Source organism: Balaenoptera musculus, chromosome 14 (genome assembly GCF_009873245.2).
Source record: "Balaenoptera musculus isolate JJ_BM4_2016_0621 chromosome 14, mBalMus1.pri.v3, whole genome shotgun sequence".
NCBI classification, from domain to species: Eukaryota; Metazoa; Chordata; class Mammalia; order Artiodactyla; family Balaenopteridae; genus Balaenoptera; species Balaenoptera musculus.
Window position 1 is genome coordinate 76,837,679 of NC_045798.1, and position 20,558 is coordinate 76,858,236.

The 20,558-nt window shown below is 34.8% G+C and overlaps 1 protein-coding gene across 7 annotated transcripts in view; it reads left to right on the forward strand.

The window, feature by feature from the left end:
• Positions 1–20,558, forward strand: part of RELCH (RAB11 binding and LisH domain, coiled-coil and HEAT repeat containing) — a 123,203-nt gene that overhangs the window by 64,911 nt on the left and 37,734 nt on the right. For all 7 annotated transcript variants that reach the window (XR_005022619.1, XM_036874862.1, XM_036874863.1 and 4 more), the window contains 8 exons: positions 334–446; positions 4,856–4,946; positions 7,694–7,765; positions 11,864–12,004; positions 12,446–12,610; positions 15,135–15,282; positions 19,339–19,495; positions 20,122–20,245. Coding sequence is in view for 6 of the 7 variants with exons in the window: in XM_036874862.1 (XP_036730757.1) it covers positions 334–446; positions 4,856–4,946; positions 7,694–7,765; positions 11,864–12,004; positions 12,446–12,610; positions 15,135–15,282; positions 19,339–19,495; positions 20,122–20,245 (1,011 nt within the window). In the remaining variant the exon portion in view is untranslated. The remainder of the gene's footprint in view (positions 1–333; positions 447–4,855; positions 4,947–7,693; positions 7,766–11,863; positions 12,005–12,445; positions 12,611–15,134; positions 15,283–19,338; positions 19,496–20,121; positions 20,246–20,558) is intronic.

Here is a 20,558-nt window from a genome sequence, read left to right on the forward strand (position 1 = left end):
AATTAAAACTACTATATCAGCTTACAGTAAGATAGAATGTTATTTAGTTTAAAAGCTAATAGACCCTTGGGAGGTATTGGATAAGAAAACAAGGTTATTTGAATCTTAAGTTACTTTATTACATTGTGATCTGCATCTTCTGCACAACCAACATAAAAATATATGTTTCAGTGTTTTCTCTTGAATTATCAGCCTTACAAAATTAAAATTTGCTCCTATATACGCTGAGGTTTATTTCATTTTAAATGTCCATTTAAGAATACATTGGGGAAAAAAAAGAATATTCTGCAATGCATTTTTACTTTGACTTTTTCCACCTTCATATTTCTTTAGGAGTTGATCCCCCTCATATTGTGTACAGCCTGCCTACATCCTGAGCCTAAAGAGAGAGATCAGCTTCTCCACATACTTTTCAATTTGATCAAGAGACCAGATGATGAGCAAAGGTGGGTATGACTACTTCTTTGGTAAATAAATATAATGTTGACTTATTAATTTTATTAATTTGGCATCATGATTAGCATTTTAATGTAAATGCCATCTTTTCTTTCTAATATCTATTTTAATAAGAGGAAACACTGACCTTGTTCACAGTGCCCTGCAATGTTTTCATTCTTGTCATTCCAACTACTCATGTTGAATTTGTACACTTTTGTGTTAGTTACCTTTGGATTTCTAATTCCGATATTTCTTTGCTTTTATCTTTCACATTTGATTTCCACGAACTAAGTATTTCCCTTTTCCCCCACAGATGAACTAGATACAGCATGGCCTCTTAATGGTTATGCTTTACAAGAAATAAAATATTTAATATATGAATGTCTGCATCACTGAGCTATCTGTAAAGCAGTTTCTGTGTGGCTAAAGGGATACAGTGTTTCGGTTAGTCCTGAGTCAAATACCCACAACCAAGGATGCCTGAATGGAGAAATGAGTTATACCTGATGGTGGTGGGGGGATGGGGCACACATCGAGAGACTCTCTGGAAGAAAGGGGAATGGGTTTTGATCAAGCAACAGTGATAGAGGTCTACCTCAGAAGGTAAGGCCTTTAAATACTAGGTGAAGCTGTGCAAGTGTGACTGTGAACAAAACATCCCAGTGGATGGGTAGGTAGACTAAGCACCAGTTGGATAAGATTGAGCTATTGAAATGTTTTTCTACATAGTAATTTTCTATCTTAATAAAGAAATAATTTTTGCTTATACTTTTGCAAAAAATAGAATTATACATTATGATTAGGTAACTTTATATAATTTCAGTACTTGTTTTACTGACTGTTACAGTTTTTACCTCTTCTGAGAAGGTTGGAAAATCATAAAAGTGAACCATAAGACAAATCAAGCTCAAAATTTTAAACACAAGGGATCTCTCCACTATGAGAATAAAAAGTCATGTAGACTTTAAAACTCTGTAAGCATATATCTCTTTCCTACCCTTACCAAAACATACCTGAGCAAGCAGAGAAACATGTTTTTTCAGGATCCAGTCAAGATTAATCTACATGCTAGTCGAATGGAAATAAGGGAAATTCAATCAAGTTCCATTCATTGCAAACTGAAAATTTTCCAAGGACAATTCGATGGTGCTATATAGGAAAATTAATATTTTATTTTCTCCTTGAAAAATACTATTCCCTATCTTGGTAACTTAGTTAATAATTAAATACCACGTATTACATTGTCATTTTTAGATTTGCAAGGCAACCTCTAGCTCTACATAGCCTGTTTTCATAGACTCTGCATGTAAAGCTAACGGCTGCCGCCTGGTGGCCAAAAGTACCTATAGCCTTACTTCAGGTCAAGATATGTCAGGATTTAAACACTCATGTCCACACTTAAATCTTTCACGTTACAGAAATAAAGTTATTTACTAAAATAAACTAATCAATTTATTAACTATATATGATATGAATAACAAACTAACAAAGCAAAATTTTTAAGTTAGCATGATATGTTTAACATATAATCAGTTGTTACGTTACTTAATGAATCTCAAGCTTCCTTGCATCCTAAGAGAAACTTAATTTTATGCGCAATAGTATTGCATTTTGGCAGTTCTTTGCTAACAGCCATAACTAACACCATATTTCTACCTGTGTCAAATAATTCCTATCCTATGATTTTCTACAAGTAGGAACAGTGTTTATTTTTACTATCACAGGAGCCTGTTTCCAGTGCTGTTAAAAATCTGTAGGCCATCTGATCTTTTCTGTTTTCAAATGTATTTCAAAACTGTCCTATTTTTTAGAATTTTGAATCTTAACTCTGCTGACTAAGAAGTTTGTTCTGAGGGGACTAACATTTTTTGAACAAGTTTGTACATCTTTAGTATAGTGATGGTGACTCATTATTTAAAGTCATTTCACATGAAGCTCTTATATAAGTATATACTTCTTATGTGTGTTTGAAATGCTTAAATTTCACCAAAGTTCATTTATTATAATTATCAGATTTTTCTAGAACCTACATATATGACTTCTCATTATTTTAATATACTATGGGGGTAAAAATGATCAGACATTTGGAAATTTTCAGTGGGAACAGGCAGCTAATGTGCTGTCTTAAAGCTTGGGAATTTCTTTTTCCGTTTTTCTTTTATTCACTTTATTTGCCTTCCTAAAGTAGGAGAAAATAGAAAAAAGAAAAGTTGAGAAACAGGCATAGAAGACAATGATATAAATATAAAGGGAAATCAGATAGATAAAAATTACAAGGTTATGGTGAGGAGAAGCTGCAATATACAATGAAGACATATTGGCTCAACATTTCCCTTCTCATTGTCCAGATGCTTTTTGTCTGTTATTTCCTCAGCCTGAGAGAACAGTTGTAGCTAACTTGGCTGAACTAAATGGAAATGTAAGGTCATTATTCAGTTTAAGTTAAATTGACGTATTTTGAGAAATAGCAATGAGTAACGCCTGGGCTTTTATAATTAATATGAATTAAACATTCTATTTTGGTTTTCCTTAAAGTTGGCTACTTTGAAACATCTATGGAAAACATACTTTTTTTTTTAATCAGGTTTTACTGTTTTAAAGTCATAGTCAATCAAAAGTAAAAAAAAACTTACAATTTTGCCTTTCAGAGTCATTTTAAATGGAACTTCATTTTGAAGAGTGAAAAATCTTATTTAAAATTTTAAATTATAAATCTATCAATTCAAATGAAATTATCACATTAGTTATTTATATATTATTTCATAACAAATTTCCCCAAAAGAAAGTGGTTTAAAATAACACAGTTTATGTGGGTCAATTTATCTGGGTCTTCTGCTTCAGGGTCTCTTATAAAACTGTAGTCAAGGTGTTGGCTGCGGCTATAGCCACCTCAAGGCCCATGGGGGAAGGATTTGCTTCTAAGCTTGGTCATTGGCAGGATTCAGTTTCTTATGGATCTTTGGACTGGGGGCCTCGGTTCCTCACTGGCTTTTGGCCAGAAGTTGCCTTTAGTTTCTAGCCACATGAAACTGTCCAACATGGCAGTGTCTTCATCAAAGCCTGCCAGCTGAGAAGGCAGAAGAGAGTGTCTCACAAGATGGATATCACAGGCTTTTGTAATCTGATCTCCTAAGTGACATACCATCACTTTGGCCATTATTCTGTTCATTAGAAGCAAATCATTGGGTCCAGTCTACACTCAAGGAGATGGGATTACTCAAGGGTATGAATATCAGGAGATGGACCTCATTAGGAGCCGTGTCAGAAGCTGCCTACCACAGTTATCTTGGGTGCAATACCAAAAATTCTCATTAAGAAGTATCATTTTGGGCTTCCCTGGTGGCACAGTGGTAAAGAATCCACCTGCCAATGCAGGGGACATGGGTCGGAGCCCTGGTCCGGGAAGATCCCACATGCCACGGAGCAACTAAACCCGTGCACCGCAGGTACTGAGCCTGTGCTCTAGAGTGCGGGAGCCACGACTACTGAAGCCCGTGCACCTAGAGCCCGTGCTCCGCAACAAGAGAAGCCACCGCAGTGAGAAGCTTGCGCGCCACAACGAAGAGCAGCGCCACAACGAAGAGCAGCCCCCGCTCGCCGCAACTAGAGAAAGCCCGCACGCAGCAACAAAGACCCAATGCAACTAAAAATAAATAAATAAATAAATTTAAATCAGCTATACTTCAATAAAAATTAAAAAAATTTTTTAAATAAAAAAAAGAGGGCTTCCCTGGTGGCGCAGTGGTTGAGAGTCTGCCTGCCAGTGCAGGGGACACGGGTTCGAGCCCTGGTCTGGGAAGATCCCACATGCCGCAGAGCAGCTGGGCCCGTGAGCCACAATTACTGAGCTTGCACGTCTGGAGCCGGGCTCCGCAACAAGAGAGGCCGTATAGTGATGATAGTGAGAGGCACCGCCACCACCACAACTAGAGAAAGCCCTCGCACAGAAACGAAGACCCAACACAAGCCTAATGAATAAAATAAATAATAAAAAATTAAAAAAAAAAAAAGAAATATCATTTTACTAATATGACATCGTAGTTTTTAATTATAGAAATACTGGAAAAATAATCACTGATTGAGTAGCTAGAAACTGAAATTCATTAGAAACTGAAGCATTAAACATATTATAATCTCAGAATGTATATGTGGGAAGTTAATTTAGGAGGTTATGAGATTCAGCTTCACATCAGTAGGGAATCCCTTCACAACATCTCTCACAAATGGTTTTGCCACTGCTGGAGGGACTAGTCTTAAGAAACTTACTTTCTTGGTGGCAGCCCGTCCATAGTGAAAAGTTGAATTTGTACAAAAACATTGTACTTCATGTTAATTAGAGCTGACTCTTTTTAACCCTTTGTCCTAGTTGTGCTTTCTATGCAAATACAAATCTTTATTCATCTGTATTATCTTTCAGGCAAATGATACTGACGGGTTGTGTGGCATTTGCACGTCATGTTGGCCCAACACGTGTAGAAGCTGAACTTTTACCACAGTGTTGGGAACAGGTAAATAACTGTACTGGGTTTTCCCTAGCTATTGTATTCTAATTTATTATAAATGTTCATATTATCTTTTAAAAATGCTATTAGGAAATATGTGGGATATAAATTATGCTACTGTTTCTATAGCTCAGCACAGTGATTTAATAGTCCTTAAGAAAGCTCTGGGATGCTTTGCTTTATTCGTTCTTCCAACAAATACTTAAAGAACACTATTTCCACTGCCAGGTACTGTTGTAGTCACTAGGGATACAGTGGTGAATAAAAGACAATGACACCGTAGTGGAGAGGTAAGAGTGAACAAATAAATGAAACGATGTCTTGTAATTTATAAACTATGAAGAAAAAAAAAGGTAGGCTAAATGTTAGAGAGTGATAGGGAGTGCTATTTTAGAAAGGATGGTCAGAGAAGGAATCTCTGAGAAAGGGATGTTTAGACAAGAATCTGAATCCAATGAGACAAAATACAAAAATACAAAAATTGCTGAGTTCAAGGATCTGAATCAAGTGAGATACAAAAAATATACAAACTAATGAGTTCAAGGGAAAGGAAGAGGTTGTGTGTATGTGTAGGTAGGTAGGTAGATAATAGAAATCGTATCTGTATATATTGTATACTTGTATATATTACAAGTATATACAGAATATAAAGTGTAAACCTTTGATGTAGGAGGTTTATATATATTTATATTTCAACTCACTATTTACTAACAATACTTCTGGTTTTATGTTGAATTGTAATATTCCAGTCCTCTCTAGAACTCAGAATCTTTGACTTTCTAGACTCCATATTTAGGTCATTAAGTAACTTATTTTTCCATCTTAAAAAGATGGATTTCTTACTTATGAGGACAAATTGCATGGCCTTATTTATACTAGCTTTGTCACTTATTCTTAAGAAAAATTATTAAAGTCTCTGGAATATCGCTAAAGTTTATGGTCTTTTAGAATTCTGTTCCCATTTTCTTTGAGTATTCATTTTTTTCTTTAGAATTTAGTGGAGTCATATCTAGATTCAGTATTTAAAAGGGAACATTTATATATATCCATATTATCTCTGACAATCCATATGTCATCTAGAAATTATAGTGCATACTAATTTAGGGTTAGGCTGTAACCACTGAAAAGTCAAATTAACTTGGAAACAACATATACAACTTTGAATTTACAATTCTGTACAGTTATACATATGTACATGTAATTTTTAATAGTTTTTTCCATTTTCTTTTCTTCTTTTAACTTTTATTGAGATGTAATTCAGAGAGCATACAATTCACCTATTTAAACTGTACAATTCAGTGGTTTTTGTAGTCATAGAGCTACACAGCCATCACCACAGTCAATTTTAGAACAATTTTATCACCCCCCAAAGAAACCCCAACCCCTTGAATTGGTTCTTGTATTTCAAGATTGTTTTGGCTATTCTGGGTCCCTTGAATTTCTGTATGAATTTTAAGATCAGCCTGTCAGTTTCTGCAAAGAAGCCAGCTGAAATTTTATAAGGATTGTGTTGAATCTGTAGATCAATTTGGAGAATGTTGCCATCCTAATAGCCTTTCAATCCATGAATTTAGGATGTCTTTCCATTTATTTAGGTCTTTTAAAATTTCTTTCAGTGATGTTTTATAGTTTTCAGAATATTACTTATGCACTTTTAAAATCTATTCCTGAGCATTTTATTCTTTTTAATACTATTGTAAATAGAATTTTTAAAATTTTCTGTTTGTTCATCGCCAATATATAGGAATACAGTTGATTGTTGGTGTACATTTAATTTTGAGACTCATTTTGCTAGACTAAAGGAAAGTAAAATAGAAGTTTACGTATTAAATACTATGACATTCAAACTATTTTGTTTTAAGGTTACTATTTCTGGATTAAATTTTATTCAGAGATGTCAGTTACCAACGTCTCTACCACCACCTCTTCTGTAACCTGAATAAACATGGATATTGGGGATCTATCTAGCCACCTACCTCCAGTTTGTTGCCCAATAGATTGCTACATAATTTCTTTTCTTAATTTTAGGCATCCAATACATTAATGAATTATGTCACCTTTTCATATGGGAATATGAGAACAGATACACTTCTTTTCCAGTCAAAGAAAGATTTATATTCTATGAAGAAGACATATGGGAACAAAACCCAGTATGTGTCCCTTTTTTTGTTTTTGTTATTTTTCGTTATGGTTCAGTGTAGTCATTACAATAGCAAAACCCCTTCATCTTGCACATGCAGACAGGAATGAATTGACGTCCGCTTACTTTAAAAACAAAATCATAACACCAGTCAAGAGCTCTGGTTAAATCATCGATTAATTTACGTCCTAATCCCTGAGGTAAAAAGAGAGGACTGAGGAATCATTCCTTGCACATATTGTAGACTGTATCAGTAAATATCTAGAAGCTGGGTTTTCCAAATTTAAAAATATACTAATGTTGCTAGGAAAGGAGAAGGTTGCTCCTGACATCCTAAGGAAAGCTTAGTCTTGGGCAAGCTCGCAATCTCTAGACACTTTGCCATATTTTCATCTTTGCTTTATCTTCTTTCTCTTTAACAGGTAATCCCTGTGACCTCATTTTTTAGGCTCTCCCTGATTCCCTTAATCCTGATCCAGGTATAGGGATCCCCGAAGTGGAAAAGAAAGAAGCTTTATTGCATTCCTAACAGGATTTGTGGTGAAAAATAATTTTCTATTGGAGGAAGGGAGGGTATGTTGTTCATGCTTGATTTATTTATTTTTTACTCTAGATTAATCACAAATACCCAGAAAGAAGATTGCTTGTGGCGGAATCTTGTGGAGCACTGGCACCTTACCTTCCTGTAAGAATTGTAATTTTTTCTTAAAAACCTTTTTCTTCCTTTTTTAACAGTAGAGAAACCTTTTTTTCAGGTGTCTAATTATACAGTTTAATCCAAATTCTGTCCTAACAAAGGAAAAAGATGAGCCAAAAAGAGAAGGCTCACGTTGACACCATATGGCATTGCAGACAGATAAGTACATTAACCATTGATTTTGCATGAGTATAAACATATTAAACCTCATCAGCAATTCTCAGAGTGTGGTCTGAGGACCCTGAGGGTCCCATGAGATGAAAATTATTTTCATAATAATACTGAAACATTTTTTGACTTTTCCTCTGTGTTGACATTTACATGTTGGTGCAAAAGCTGTAATGGGCAACAATGCCAGTGCATTAGCACTGATCAAGGCAGTGACACCCAAATAGACAGATAATGATTGTATTCTTCACTGCCATGCACTTGCAGAAAAAATCAATTTCACTCAAAAATAAGCTTGGTGAATCAGTAAAATTATTAATTCTACTAAATTTTGACCCTAAGTATGCATGATTTTAATATTCTGTGTAATAAAATGGAAGATACTCATATCAAGCCCTTTTGCTGCATTCTGAACTATGATGGCTGTTTCAGGAAAAGCACTCGAGTTGTAAGCTAAACCAGTTTTAGTTGACAGACCACTAAAAAAAAAGCTGTGGTTATTCAAACTTGGGATTTTGACAGACATTTTCATGAAAATGAATAAAATGGAACCTGTCATTTCAAGGAAAACAAGTAGACAGCATTCATTGCCAGTGATAAAAGTGGAACTTCTAAGTGAGAACAAGAATTTTGGAAAACTTGTATTCACCACTGTGAGCTTGACAGCTTCTATTCTTATCAGAAGAGGCTATGAAAATACCTCTCCCTTTTTCAATTATATGTCTGTGTGAGGCCAGATTTTCTTAAATACTTCAACCAAAGCAGTACAACACAGTTGAATGCTGAGCAGGTAAGAGGATCTATCTTCTTTTAAGTCAGACATCAATGAGATTTGCACAAAATATAAAACAACACCATTCTTCTCACTAATTTTTTGATTATAGTTATTTTCATTAAAATTATAATTTCATTATGTTAACCTTTAATGAGTTTATTGTTGTTTTTAATGATTAATCATTTTAAATTTCTTTTTTTATTTCTGATATGATAAATGTCAATAGATATTACCCACCCAAACAAAAGCTGTTTGAGGTGCTCATTAATTTTTAAATGACTAAAGGAATCCTGCCACCAAAAGATTGAGAGCCACTGGACTGTTGTGCCCTTTTAGGTATCTTCCCCTAGGTCTAGGGCTTAGAAGGGGTAGAGGAATGAGGTGACATCAAAAATTATTTTAATTTAAACAACCATAGTTTAAAGCAGAGCTTGACAAAATACAGCCTGGAACCAAATCTAGTCCATAGCCTGTTTTTATAAATAAACTTTTATTGGTACACAACCACACCCATTTGTTGTGTATTGTCTGTGTCCACTATCACACTGCAACAGCAGAGCTGAATAGCTGCAACAGAGACTTTTTGGCCCCAAAGCCAAGAGTATATACCATCTGGCCCATTACAGAAAGTTTGCTGACCCCTGCCTTAAAGGGTCCTTTCTGTAAGATTGTTCTTTTAAAGGGGTACAAAAATTGGAATTGTATAATACATGAGCTGTTTATGTTGCATTTACTGTTACCTCATAATCTGTGGTGAAGAGTGAGAAACCAATAGTCAAACAATTGTCTTTTTAAAAAATAAAATTTGGGGGCTTCCCTGGGGGCTCCCCTGGTGGCCCAGTGGTTGAGAATCCACCTGCCAATGCAGGGGACACGGGTTCGATCCCTGGTCCGGGAAGATCCCACATGCCACGGAGCAACAAAGCCCATGCGCCACAACTACTGAGCCTGTGCTCTGGAGCCCGTGAGCCACAACTACTGAGCCCACGTGCTGCAACTACTGAAGCCCACGCGTCTAGAGCCTGTGGTCCGCAACAGGAGAAGCCACCACAATGAGAAGCCCGCGCACCAACGAGGACCCAACACAGCCAAAAATAATAAATAAAATAAATAAATTTAAAAAATAAATAAATAAAATTTTTGGTTTTTTATTCAGAAAAATATAAAGAATAAAGAATAATTCATAGTCTCACTCCCAGTAACATTTTTTTTATTTTGTTAAAAATAAATTTTCATGCAGTATAGAAAAGAATAAAATGAAAGTCAAAGACTTCCCTGACCCTAGTCATTATCCCCAAAGATTACTTCTATGGGTAATGGTTTTTAATTAATACTTACAGAGAATAAAAATTTATGCATATACCAGCTTGCATTTTTACATCATTTAAATTTTTCTTACCCAGAATTAATCACTCTGTGTGTTAAGAGAAGCAAAATACAGAGATATTAACAGTATGTGAAATTTTAAAATGCACACAAGGGAATCTTCATTTTTAAATTTCACAAACCATTAATACCTGTGTATCTTGCTGCTTTTAACATATGCATTTTTTATTTTGACAGTGTTAAATTGCCCCCAACCAAGATAGCACAGATTGTACTCCTATCAACAGTGCATTGGAGTTCTTATCTTGCCATACTTCAACTGGACATAATCACTTTTTTTTTAATGTTTGCCTATCTTTTAAGAGAAAATTATCTTATCGTTGTGATAAATCATATAGATAGATATACATGAGTGAGTTTGAGCATCCTATTACTTATTGTTCTAAGACAGAGATGAACATCACATGCTATCGAAGAAGAAGGAAACTGTTCCACACTGCTCCTAGTACTAGATTGCTAAGCAGTATTAATAATGGACTTAATGTTTCCTACATGGACCTCCACTTTCTTGTTCCCCACTGTAACTGGTAACAGTAAAACCTCAGTGCGGTCATGGCTTAAATGGAGTAAAGCATCCTGACTTGTCCTGTGGGTTCCCTTAGCATACTGAAACTAACTGCCACAGTTGACCTCAGGCTAGATCATTGCAAAGCAAATACTCAGCTGAAGTTTACTTACCTCTGTCCTTTTGCCTGTGCTGATATTAACCAAAAAGCCCTTTTAATACACTTTAAAAAAAATTGGGGGAAGCAATTTTAGCCTAAAGGATAAATAAACAAGGCTGTACCAAAAGGCATATTCACCAACCTAAATGTAACCAAAATTTGCTAAACTTACGTATATTTTTGTCTCTAAAAGTCAAAACAAAAACTAGGTCATTTAAAAATGTCTTTTAAGACCTTGCTTTGCATACCAGATCACACTGTAAATTTATGAAAATGATCATATCCTTTTATTTCAACTATTATATGTAAAAGTAACTTAAGTTTAAAGAATTTTATAAATTTGTCAACTTACAATAACGGTACAAAAAAAGGGAAGGAAGGGCAAGAATTTGTATAACAGTAACACTTTATTCTAACCTCAGACATAAATTAGGCTAAAACCATGGGAAAAAATTGTGTGAAATTAAGACACAACAGTGGTTGACATTATATTAAATAGCATCTGAAAATATCAATGCAGTTTTTTAAGCACTTTTAAAGTTTACTCTCATGTTTTATCATCCTGTTTTAATATTTTTTCTCAGTTCTTCAGAAAATAGAACACCAGGATTTCATGTTTCCACACTCCTACCCCAGGCAAATGTTTTGCTTACCAGAGTGATTTTTGTAATTCCTCCTATTGTTATGACTGTCAGTGCTCTTCTCTGAGTTGTACAGGTAGTGGTAGAAGAGTCATTGTCTGTTTATAGCAGTGTTGACTGTTGATTTGCCAAAAGGGCACTGTAAAGGTTTGAGGGATTGACACATATTTAGAAAAATACAAAAATATGCTGGGAGATGATTAATACCAAGTTCAGGGTAGATGTTATCTTTAGAGAGGGAGTTGGAGGAAGGGGGAGAGGGTGGAGGAGAGTGATATTTCAGCTGTATCTGTAATGTCATGTCTTTCAAAAATGAGGACTTGAAGCAAACATAGCAACATGTTAATATATATTTAATCTAGATTTTTGAATACATGGATATCTGTCATTTTCTATCCTTTTCTGCTGCTAGTGTAAATAAATAGTAAAACATGTTCTTGTTTATTTTCAGAAAGAAATCCGTAGCTCCTTGGTTCTTTCAATGTTGCAACAGATGTTAATGGAAGATAAGGCAGATTTGGTAAGAGAAGCTGTGATCAAAAGCCTCGGTATCATTATGGGATACATTGATGATCCAGACAAGTATCAACAGGTATGTTTTTCAGAATGAATCCCATTTATTTCATTATAAAATTCCAAATAGTATAATATTCCAAATCTCTGATTCAGATAGCCTATAATCTATAGTAGGGATGGCAGACGTGTCAACTTTAACCAGTTGAAGTTGGCTGCCTGGTTTCAATTCTGCTATTTCAAGGAGGAGATGCTTTGATTCATTTATAGTATCTGCCACAGCTTTGTGGCAGTAAACTGGCAACAAGCATGCCATGTTACCACCCTTTCTCTTTGGTTTCCCCATCAACGATAAATGACATTTTTCTTTAAAGAAATTGGGAAGGGTAGGATTACGAATGGTTTTCTTTCTTGCTTAAAATGTCTGCTAAATGTACTGCAGTGTATATTTATTACATATTATTATGTTTTTTAGGTTTTTTTGTTTTAAATCTACCTTTTGCCTGTTTCCTTTTGGCAGGGTTTTGAATTGTTGCTGTCAGCCTTGGGTGATCCCTCAGAAAGAGTAGTTAATGCAACACATCAAGTATTTTTACCAGCTTATGCTGCCTGGACTACAGAACTTGGAAATTTACAGTCTCATCTTATACCTACATTGCTGAACAAGATTGAAAAACTTCTCAGGGTAAATACTTCCTTTATTTATATAGCTAATAGAAATTTAAAAGGTGTGTTCTAAGGCATCTTGAAAGAATGTTGGGGGAACAAAGACAGAAAGTACCACTTAGCAAACATTCTAATTAACTACCTGTTAAAGACTCTATTGGTCTGGAGCCAAGGGAGATTTGTGGAAGTTTTGCTTGACTGAAGCTAGAGGAGAAAGAGCATGATCTGCCGTTTTTTAGCTAAAATAGCACCTTTGTGGCACTAATTTGTATACTATTCACAGTGCTACCTCTTCCTAGCCTCTTCTGAAGACTTAAATATTTCAGATAAAGTGTCAGCATCAGTTCCCAGAATGCAGAGATGACTAAAATATGAGTCTCTAAAGCTTTCTTATTTATACAGTGTCAAAATGCTTTAACTTTTTTTCACTGTAGTAGTTCATGTCCTGACTTTTTAAAGTGAACTTTCCATTCTTCCCAAGTAAAAGAATTGAAGAAAAGTTGAAGAAACAATAGAAACTTCTTGGTCTAATCTTTGTACTAAAAGTCTCTTTTAGAGTCTAGAAGAAAAACATTTCTTTAATGCGTATTAATTATGTACCATTAAGGTAGATACTTTATAAATAAAATATATTATTTCATTCTTATAACCATTTGAATTATATTTTGTTTTTTGTGTGGAAACTGAGTGTTCAATTAACTTGCTCAGGGTCCCAAAGCTGTCAAATGACAGAACCAGGATCTGATATCAGTCTCTAAAACCAAACTCTTGCCCTTTTTACCCCTAGATTTTAAAGGCTCTTAACATAATGTATTTTAACTACTCTGTAGATAGTCTTATATGTATACACATGTATTCATTTAATTTAAAAATTGGGCTGTTTTTTCTATAAATTTCAAAATGGGTGTTAAAAAAAACTATAAATAGACAACTAGACTGAAGTACTCCTTTTTATGAAACCTAGGGAATTTTTTTAAGTATTTTTTTTTTTAAAGAAATTCACGTTCTTTTATTTATTTATTTATTTATTTATGACTGTGTTGAGTCTTCGTTTCTGTGCGAGGGCTTTCTCTAGTTGCGGCAAGTGGGGGCCACTCTTCATCGCGGTGCGCGGGCCTCTCACCATCGCGGCCTCTCTTGTTGCGGAGCACAGGCTCCAGACGCGCAGGCTCAGTAATTGTGGCTCACGGGCCCAGTTGCTCCGTGGCATGTGGGATCTTCCCAGACCAGGGCTGGAACCCGTGTTCCCTGCATTGGCAGGCAGATTCTCAACCACTGCGCCACCAGGGAAGCCCTTTTTTTTTTTTAATATTTGCATTCCTTCTATCTGAGAATTATCCGTACCTGGTTTTTTTTGTTTGTTTGTTTGTTTGGGTTTTTAAAAATTTTATTTATTTATTTTTGGCTGCATTGGGTCTTCCTTGCTGCACGCGAGCTTTTCTCTAGTTGCGGCGAGCCAGGGCTACTCTTCGTGCAGTGCGCAGGCTTCTCATTGTGGTGGCTTCTCTCGTTACGGAGCACAGGCTCTAGGCGTGCGGGCTTCAGTAGTTGCAGCACGCCGGCTCAGTAATTGTGGCTTGCGGGCTTTAGAGCTCTGTAGTTGTGGCACACAGGCTTAGTTGCCCCGCGGCATGTGGGAATCTTCCCGGACCAGGGCTCGAACCCGTTTCTCCTGCATTGGCAGGCGGATTCTTAACCAGTGAACCACCAGGGAAGCCCTGTACCTGTTCTTTTTTTTAGCTCCATTTCATAACACAGCTAATTCCACATTGTTGCTAAACATAGCTTCAGTATTCAGCACACAAGGTAATTCTTCCATGAAGAAATTAACTAATTTAGAACTTGATAGTAAAAAACTAACATATCTGATATTTCTGACACAGTTGTTATTTATAATATAGTAATGACATCTCAAGTGGATTTGAACAGCAATAAATGTTTTCCTCTCTAATGATTCTATTTTTCACTTTAATATTTGGTTTCTGTGTACCATAGTGATCCTTTTACTCTTTTTTTTTCTGTTATCTCTTTCTTTTGTTTCCTTTTGACATTTCTTCTCCTACATTTTATCTATGCATTGAATTGTTTTAAAGTGCTTCCAATGCTGGCAAATACAGTTGTCACCAAATCTATAAAAGGAGTTAGGAATAGCAAGTGCTGCTGCTCTTTTAGCAGTTGAGCGTTTAAAATGATTCCTGTGGCTCACTTTAATTTCTTTAACCTGACTTATAAAATGTCAAAAGATAAGACCCTCTTAAAAGAAAAAAACCTGTAAAAGAAGTTCCATACAAATGAAATGACTGATGTTCACCCTAAAGTTTTCCATACAAAAGATTCTATTACTTCCACAATGCCTTAGTACTTCACATTTTCACATACTCAGAGAAATTCAGAAAAGATTCATGGTCATCTCCATTAGGTGTGATGCTGTGAGTCTAACATACATGTCCTTAAATGTCTTACTGTTTGCCACAGAAAGGAAGAACATCATAAATATATAACGTCAGAAGACTAAAATTAGCTTTCACCTCCTTATATTTCAGGAAGGAGAGCACGGGCTGGATGAACATAAGCTCCACATGTATCTGTCTGCCTTGCAGTCCTTGATCCCATCTCTCTTTGCATTAGTGCTACAGAACGCACCTTTCTCCAGCAAAGCCAAGCTTCATGGTGAAGTGCCACAGATAGAAGGTACTGAACTTAAATTATGGAAGGAAGATGTAGTATATTAACAGCTTAGCTTCCCAAAGAATCGTTTCTGATTAAAAATGTAAAAGTCACTTTATGTGACAGCATAATTACTAAAACGTATTATATGTGTGGAACTGCATGGCCGCGGATTGTATGATATCTGGGGTGAACTACATGGCTCCATCTTTTGTGGATAAGCCTCGCGGTATTATTTTATAATATTTGTCCTTTCTTTCCATTCTTAATCTAGAGCCTTTTTTGTAGCCTTTTTTATAGAAAATAAGTGTTTTCTTTCATTAATAGAGCTGAATTAATAGTTACCAGGGCCAGTTTATGAAGCTTTTCATTTCCACTTTCTTTATATTTTTTCTTCCCCAGCTATTTCCTCTTATTTTCAGTAGGGGAAGGTAAATGTAATTACTCTTTCCTGCTATGTCCTTGATAGGAATATAAGCATATGCAGCACAGGTTTTTTTTTTTCCAAAAAAAAAATATGATTTATTTTCAGAAATACATGAAATTGATAGTAAGAGCCAGTATTTTCTTAGCTCAAAGTCTAGCTAACTAGTAAGTGACCTTTGATCCATGGCACGTGGTAGCCCCACTGCACCTAACCCCCAGGATAAATGGCTATAGACAAGTTATTACTATGTATGAGATTCCTTTGCAGCTTTTTTCAGATTTGTGAATTAGCCGTGTCTCTTACGGGCTGCTGATAGACAAAAGAATTATAACATTGAGAAAATCAACACACAGTGTTTTTAGAATTACTGTTTTCATGTAAAGTAAACTGGACTACCTATAATCTTTGGGATATGAAGCAGTGTGTCCAAGAATACACAAAGCACAGCATAAAAATGGTGTATACTGTTAGAATGCCAGTTTTACTTCAAAAATTGAGAATGGATGGGGTAGAGTTAGTTTTATATTTTTTAATGATATTGAGGAGAATGAAAATTCAAACTTTTAAGATAAATATTCATAAAGCACTCACAGCTGGCTACTTTAGGTTCTACCCCTTCACTCATTAAGACACTTCATCTGCCTAGGGACTTTCCTGTCTTTCTAATTCCCTCTCTTTTTCTTTCTATCTTGCTGTATTGTTCTGCTGGGGCCAGCATAACGAAGTACCATAAACTTAGTACTTTAACAACAGATATTTATTGTTTCACAGTTCTGAAGTGAACTCTCTAGAAGTCTGAGATCAAGGTGTCAGTAGGGTTGGTGCCTTCTGAAGGCTGTGAGGGAAAAGCTGTTTCATGCCTCTCTCCTAGCTTCTGGTGTTTTGCTGGCAATCTGTGGTGTTCTTTGGTTTGTAGATACATCACCCCAGTCTCTGCCTTCATCTTCACATTCCGTTCTCCATGTATGTGTGTGTGCACGCGCACGCACTTGTCTCTGTCCAAATTTCCCTTTTATAAGATCAGTTATATTGCATTAGAAGTCCACACTATTCCAGTATGACTTCATCTTATCTAATTATATCTGCAACAACAATATTTCCAAATAAGGTCACATTCTGAGGTTCTAGGGGTTCGGACTTCAACATATGAATTTTTAAGGGAGACACAGTTCAACACACAGCACTTGCTATCATTCATTCATTTAGCAAATAATTCTTAAATGTCACCTATTGCCAAGCACATGTTAGAGATTAGATAGAAAATTTTAAAAACTATTTTACCATCCTGAACATATTCCTTCTGGTGTTTATGTGACCTTTCCTTGTGATTATGTCTTTATCATGCCAGAAATAATCTTTTAAGTTCTTATTGACTTAATTTGACCCTCTGACTTTTAATAGTAGCTGTAAATGTTAATGTTATTATTCTCACATGTAGGTTATGATACATTTATTATAAATGAGGAAATATTATATCCTTATTTAGGGTCTATCTATATATCTATGTCTCTGTGTCTGTATGTACGTACATCTGTATAATTTGGGATACAGTTTTATTACAAGTGAAGATTTAATAGTTTTCTCTTACATAATGAAAATTCCAGAGCACTAGCTAATATTTACACTTGGGATACACTCATAAACAAAACAGACAAATATCTCTGCCATGAAGAGCTTACGTTCTAGTGAGAGGGAAATACACTGAAGAATCATAACAGTTGTTATTTTGCTGGATTTGTATAATTGTGATAATTTTTTGACAATAAAATACCTATTAAAATGGTGTTCTGGGGACTTTTCTGTATGGTTACAAGTTAGATGCTCAAATTTTTAAAAATCTTTTTAAATAGAATAATGTTTTGAGGTCCCTGAACCATTCTGATTGCTTATCTGTTAGAACTGAGTTATCCAAGTAATTGCTTATTTCTTGACATTGTTTTGCTTCTGTTGCACCTAGCTTTAAATCTTTGGACCTCACTTTGCCTATAATAAATCTTGACATTATCTGATTTACTTTTAACTGTTCCACTATTTTTCAATAATTTGTCAGTATTTTTGAAGGAATAGTATATTGATACATTCCATCATAGTATCACAGATTGTGACCAATATGATATAATCCTTTTTGAAATTATCAGATATGCTTTGACAATATAGAAATATGAAGTACAGATATCCCTCACCATCCAAATCTATTTGATTCCTAGGTTGAGATAATGACAACTCAAGCAGAAACCTCAGATAGTATGGGATACCATGTTACCTAAATTCATTTATTTGTTTGTTTGTATGTGTATTATGATAGCAAATAGGAGACTTCAGCTAGCAAGGGATAACCTTTATCTGTACTTAAGATATTGTTAAAAGCCTTGGGCAGCATAGGAGGACAATACCATCTTAATTTTGTCTTTGAGCATTTTTAAAGTTATTTCATGTTTTCTTAAGTTTAATAATTATCATTACACCATTAATATGTTTTGAGAAAATGCTGCATCCTTAATTGTGTCTTTTTAGGGTGTTAACCTCTATGCAGGAGTTGCTAGGCCGTTAGGAATTTCTGTTCAACAGTTAATGAGCTGTTGGTAGCATTATTCACTTAACAGCCATCTAAGATCTGTTCTTTAATAACCTGGAATCTAATTATGATCTGTAGAGTCATAGATTTTATTGATGTGTTCAAATTTTACAATATACTAGTATATATTCATGTTTTATTTACATAATTTTAAAAGTAAGTTTTTCAGTTTTTCCCCCAAAACTTTTAAAGTATATACCTGAGACTCTGGTTATAATATTTATAATACATTTTTAAATAATAATTTTGCTTTATCTTACTGGTCACTGGTTTTAACACTTTATAGTAACTTAATGTTTATCAAACTATGGAACATTTTTTAAATAAATCATTTAATATTGGAGATTAAATACTTAAGAAGCCTGTTCAGCTCAAGTTTTAATGTATTTTAGGTCATTATTCTCTGCTATTAAACAGTTTTTCCCTGCTGTCAACCTATTAGTTTCTTGCTGCCTGAAGGAAATGTTTATCATAGTTATTAGTTTTTGACATAAACAGGCTGGTGGAATTACAAGTATTTCTATTTTTTTAAAACCAAATTCAAATCCACATTTTAGCTGAGATCTTATTTTGTGGCCAATTTTAATTTAAACTAAGTGAAATTTTACTCTTCACTGCAAGCTCTTTCATTACAATATTCATTTACTAGTTATTTAGTCTCATAAAATCTTAATTTTTGGGATTTGCTAAATTTGTTCACATGTGACAAAAATTTACAGTTGATCCTTAAACAACAGGAGTTTGAACTGTACACGTCCACTTATATGTGAATACTTTTCAATAGTTAATGCTATAGTACTACATGGTCTGTGGTTGGTTGAATTTGTGGATGTGGAAGAACCTCTGATACAGAGGGCCGACTGTAAGTTGTAGGCGGATTAACCCGATTGTACAGGGATCAACTGAATTTCATTTTTTTCTAAAAATGGTTTAATTAATATATTTTAGTTTTATATTTAAAGTCTATAATAAGCTAAATAAATATTAGGAGGCAGAACCTTACTTTTCTTTTGACAGAATAGCTAACTTTCCAAACTGTCATTTTCTATGTGATTTATTTTGCTTCTAATTTTTGTAGTGACCAGGTTCCCTCGGCCTATGTCGCCTCTTCAAGATGTGTCTACTATTATTGGAAGTCGTGAGCAATTGGCAGTACTGCTACAACTTTATGATTACCAGCTGGAACACGAGGGTACAACAGGCTGGGAGAGTTTACTATGGGTTGTCAATCAATTGTAAGTTACCACCTCCGTATTCATTTGGTACATCTCAATCAGTTGAATGAAAGGTAGCTCACTATATTTAGCCTGGCACTGAGGGACAAAATATAACAAAATATTAAAAAACAAATAGCAAAACATAACTTGGCATCATCTGTGGTAAATTTCTTTAGGAGAGGAGATTTATACTACTAGATACGTAGTTATTTATCTATGAAGATGGTGCTGCTGTATTATGTCAGAAGACCTATCTGCTGCCTTATTGTCTACAAGTGGTGATGGATATTAAACTACATCCAGACTTTTCATTTTTGAGGCTAAAGTGGATGATGCCATGTTAGCCAAGCTCTTGTATGAAATATCAGCTCCATTGATTTGAGTCTCATTAACTCCATACTTAGAACCCTACCATTAAGATTCCATATATTTTATGGTAATCAGTTAAAATTTATTTTAAGAAATTTATAGAATATAAACTGAAGACTTTGCAAAGGGTCCCAAACACCTCCTTTGCATTCCAATTTTACTGGCTATGAAAAGCAGAACAGAAGATATTGTTAGATTTGCATTGTTTCAGAAATTGGCAAGGAAACAGTAATTTATTTGTACCCCTGCCTATTTTTCTTTCCTTTCATATTCAGGTTGCCACAGCTTATAGAAATAGTTGGCAAAATTAATGTTACTTCAACTGCCTGTGTCCATGAATTCTCCAGATTTTTCTGGCGCCTTTGCCGGACATTTGGCAAAATTTTTACAAACACTAAGGTAAAAACTTGTATTCCATGTTTTCTTATATGCAAGAGACATAGAAATGTAATGTGTTAATTAATGCTATAGCAGAGTAAATAAAAGCGTGAGCCCTTCCTTTATTCAAATTATCTTTTAATACCTTAGAAACCTGTGATAGTAAAAGAAAATTCTAGCCAGTAATATTCTTCTCTTTATTGATTTTCAGAAGATGATTTAGCCAAAACTTAGTTTGTATCCAGATTTGGATATAAGATCTACTCACTGTGGATATCTCAAAGCTTTCTAGCATAGGAAGTATCAGCTAGGGGACTCAACTGCGATTCTTTGA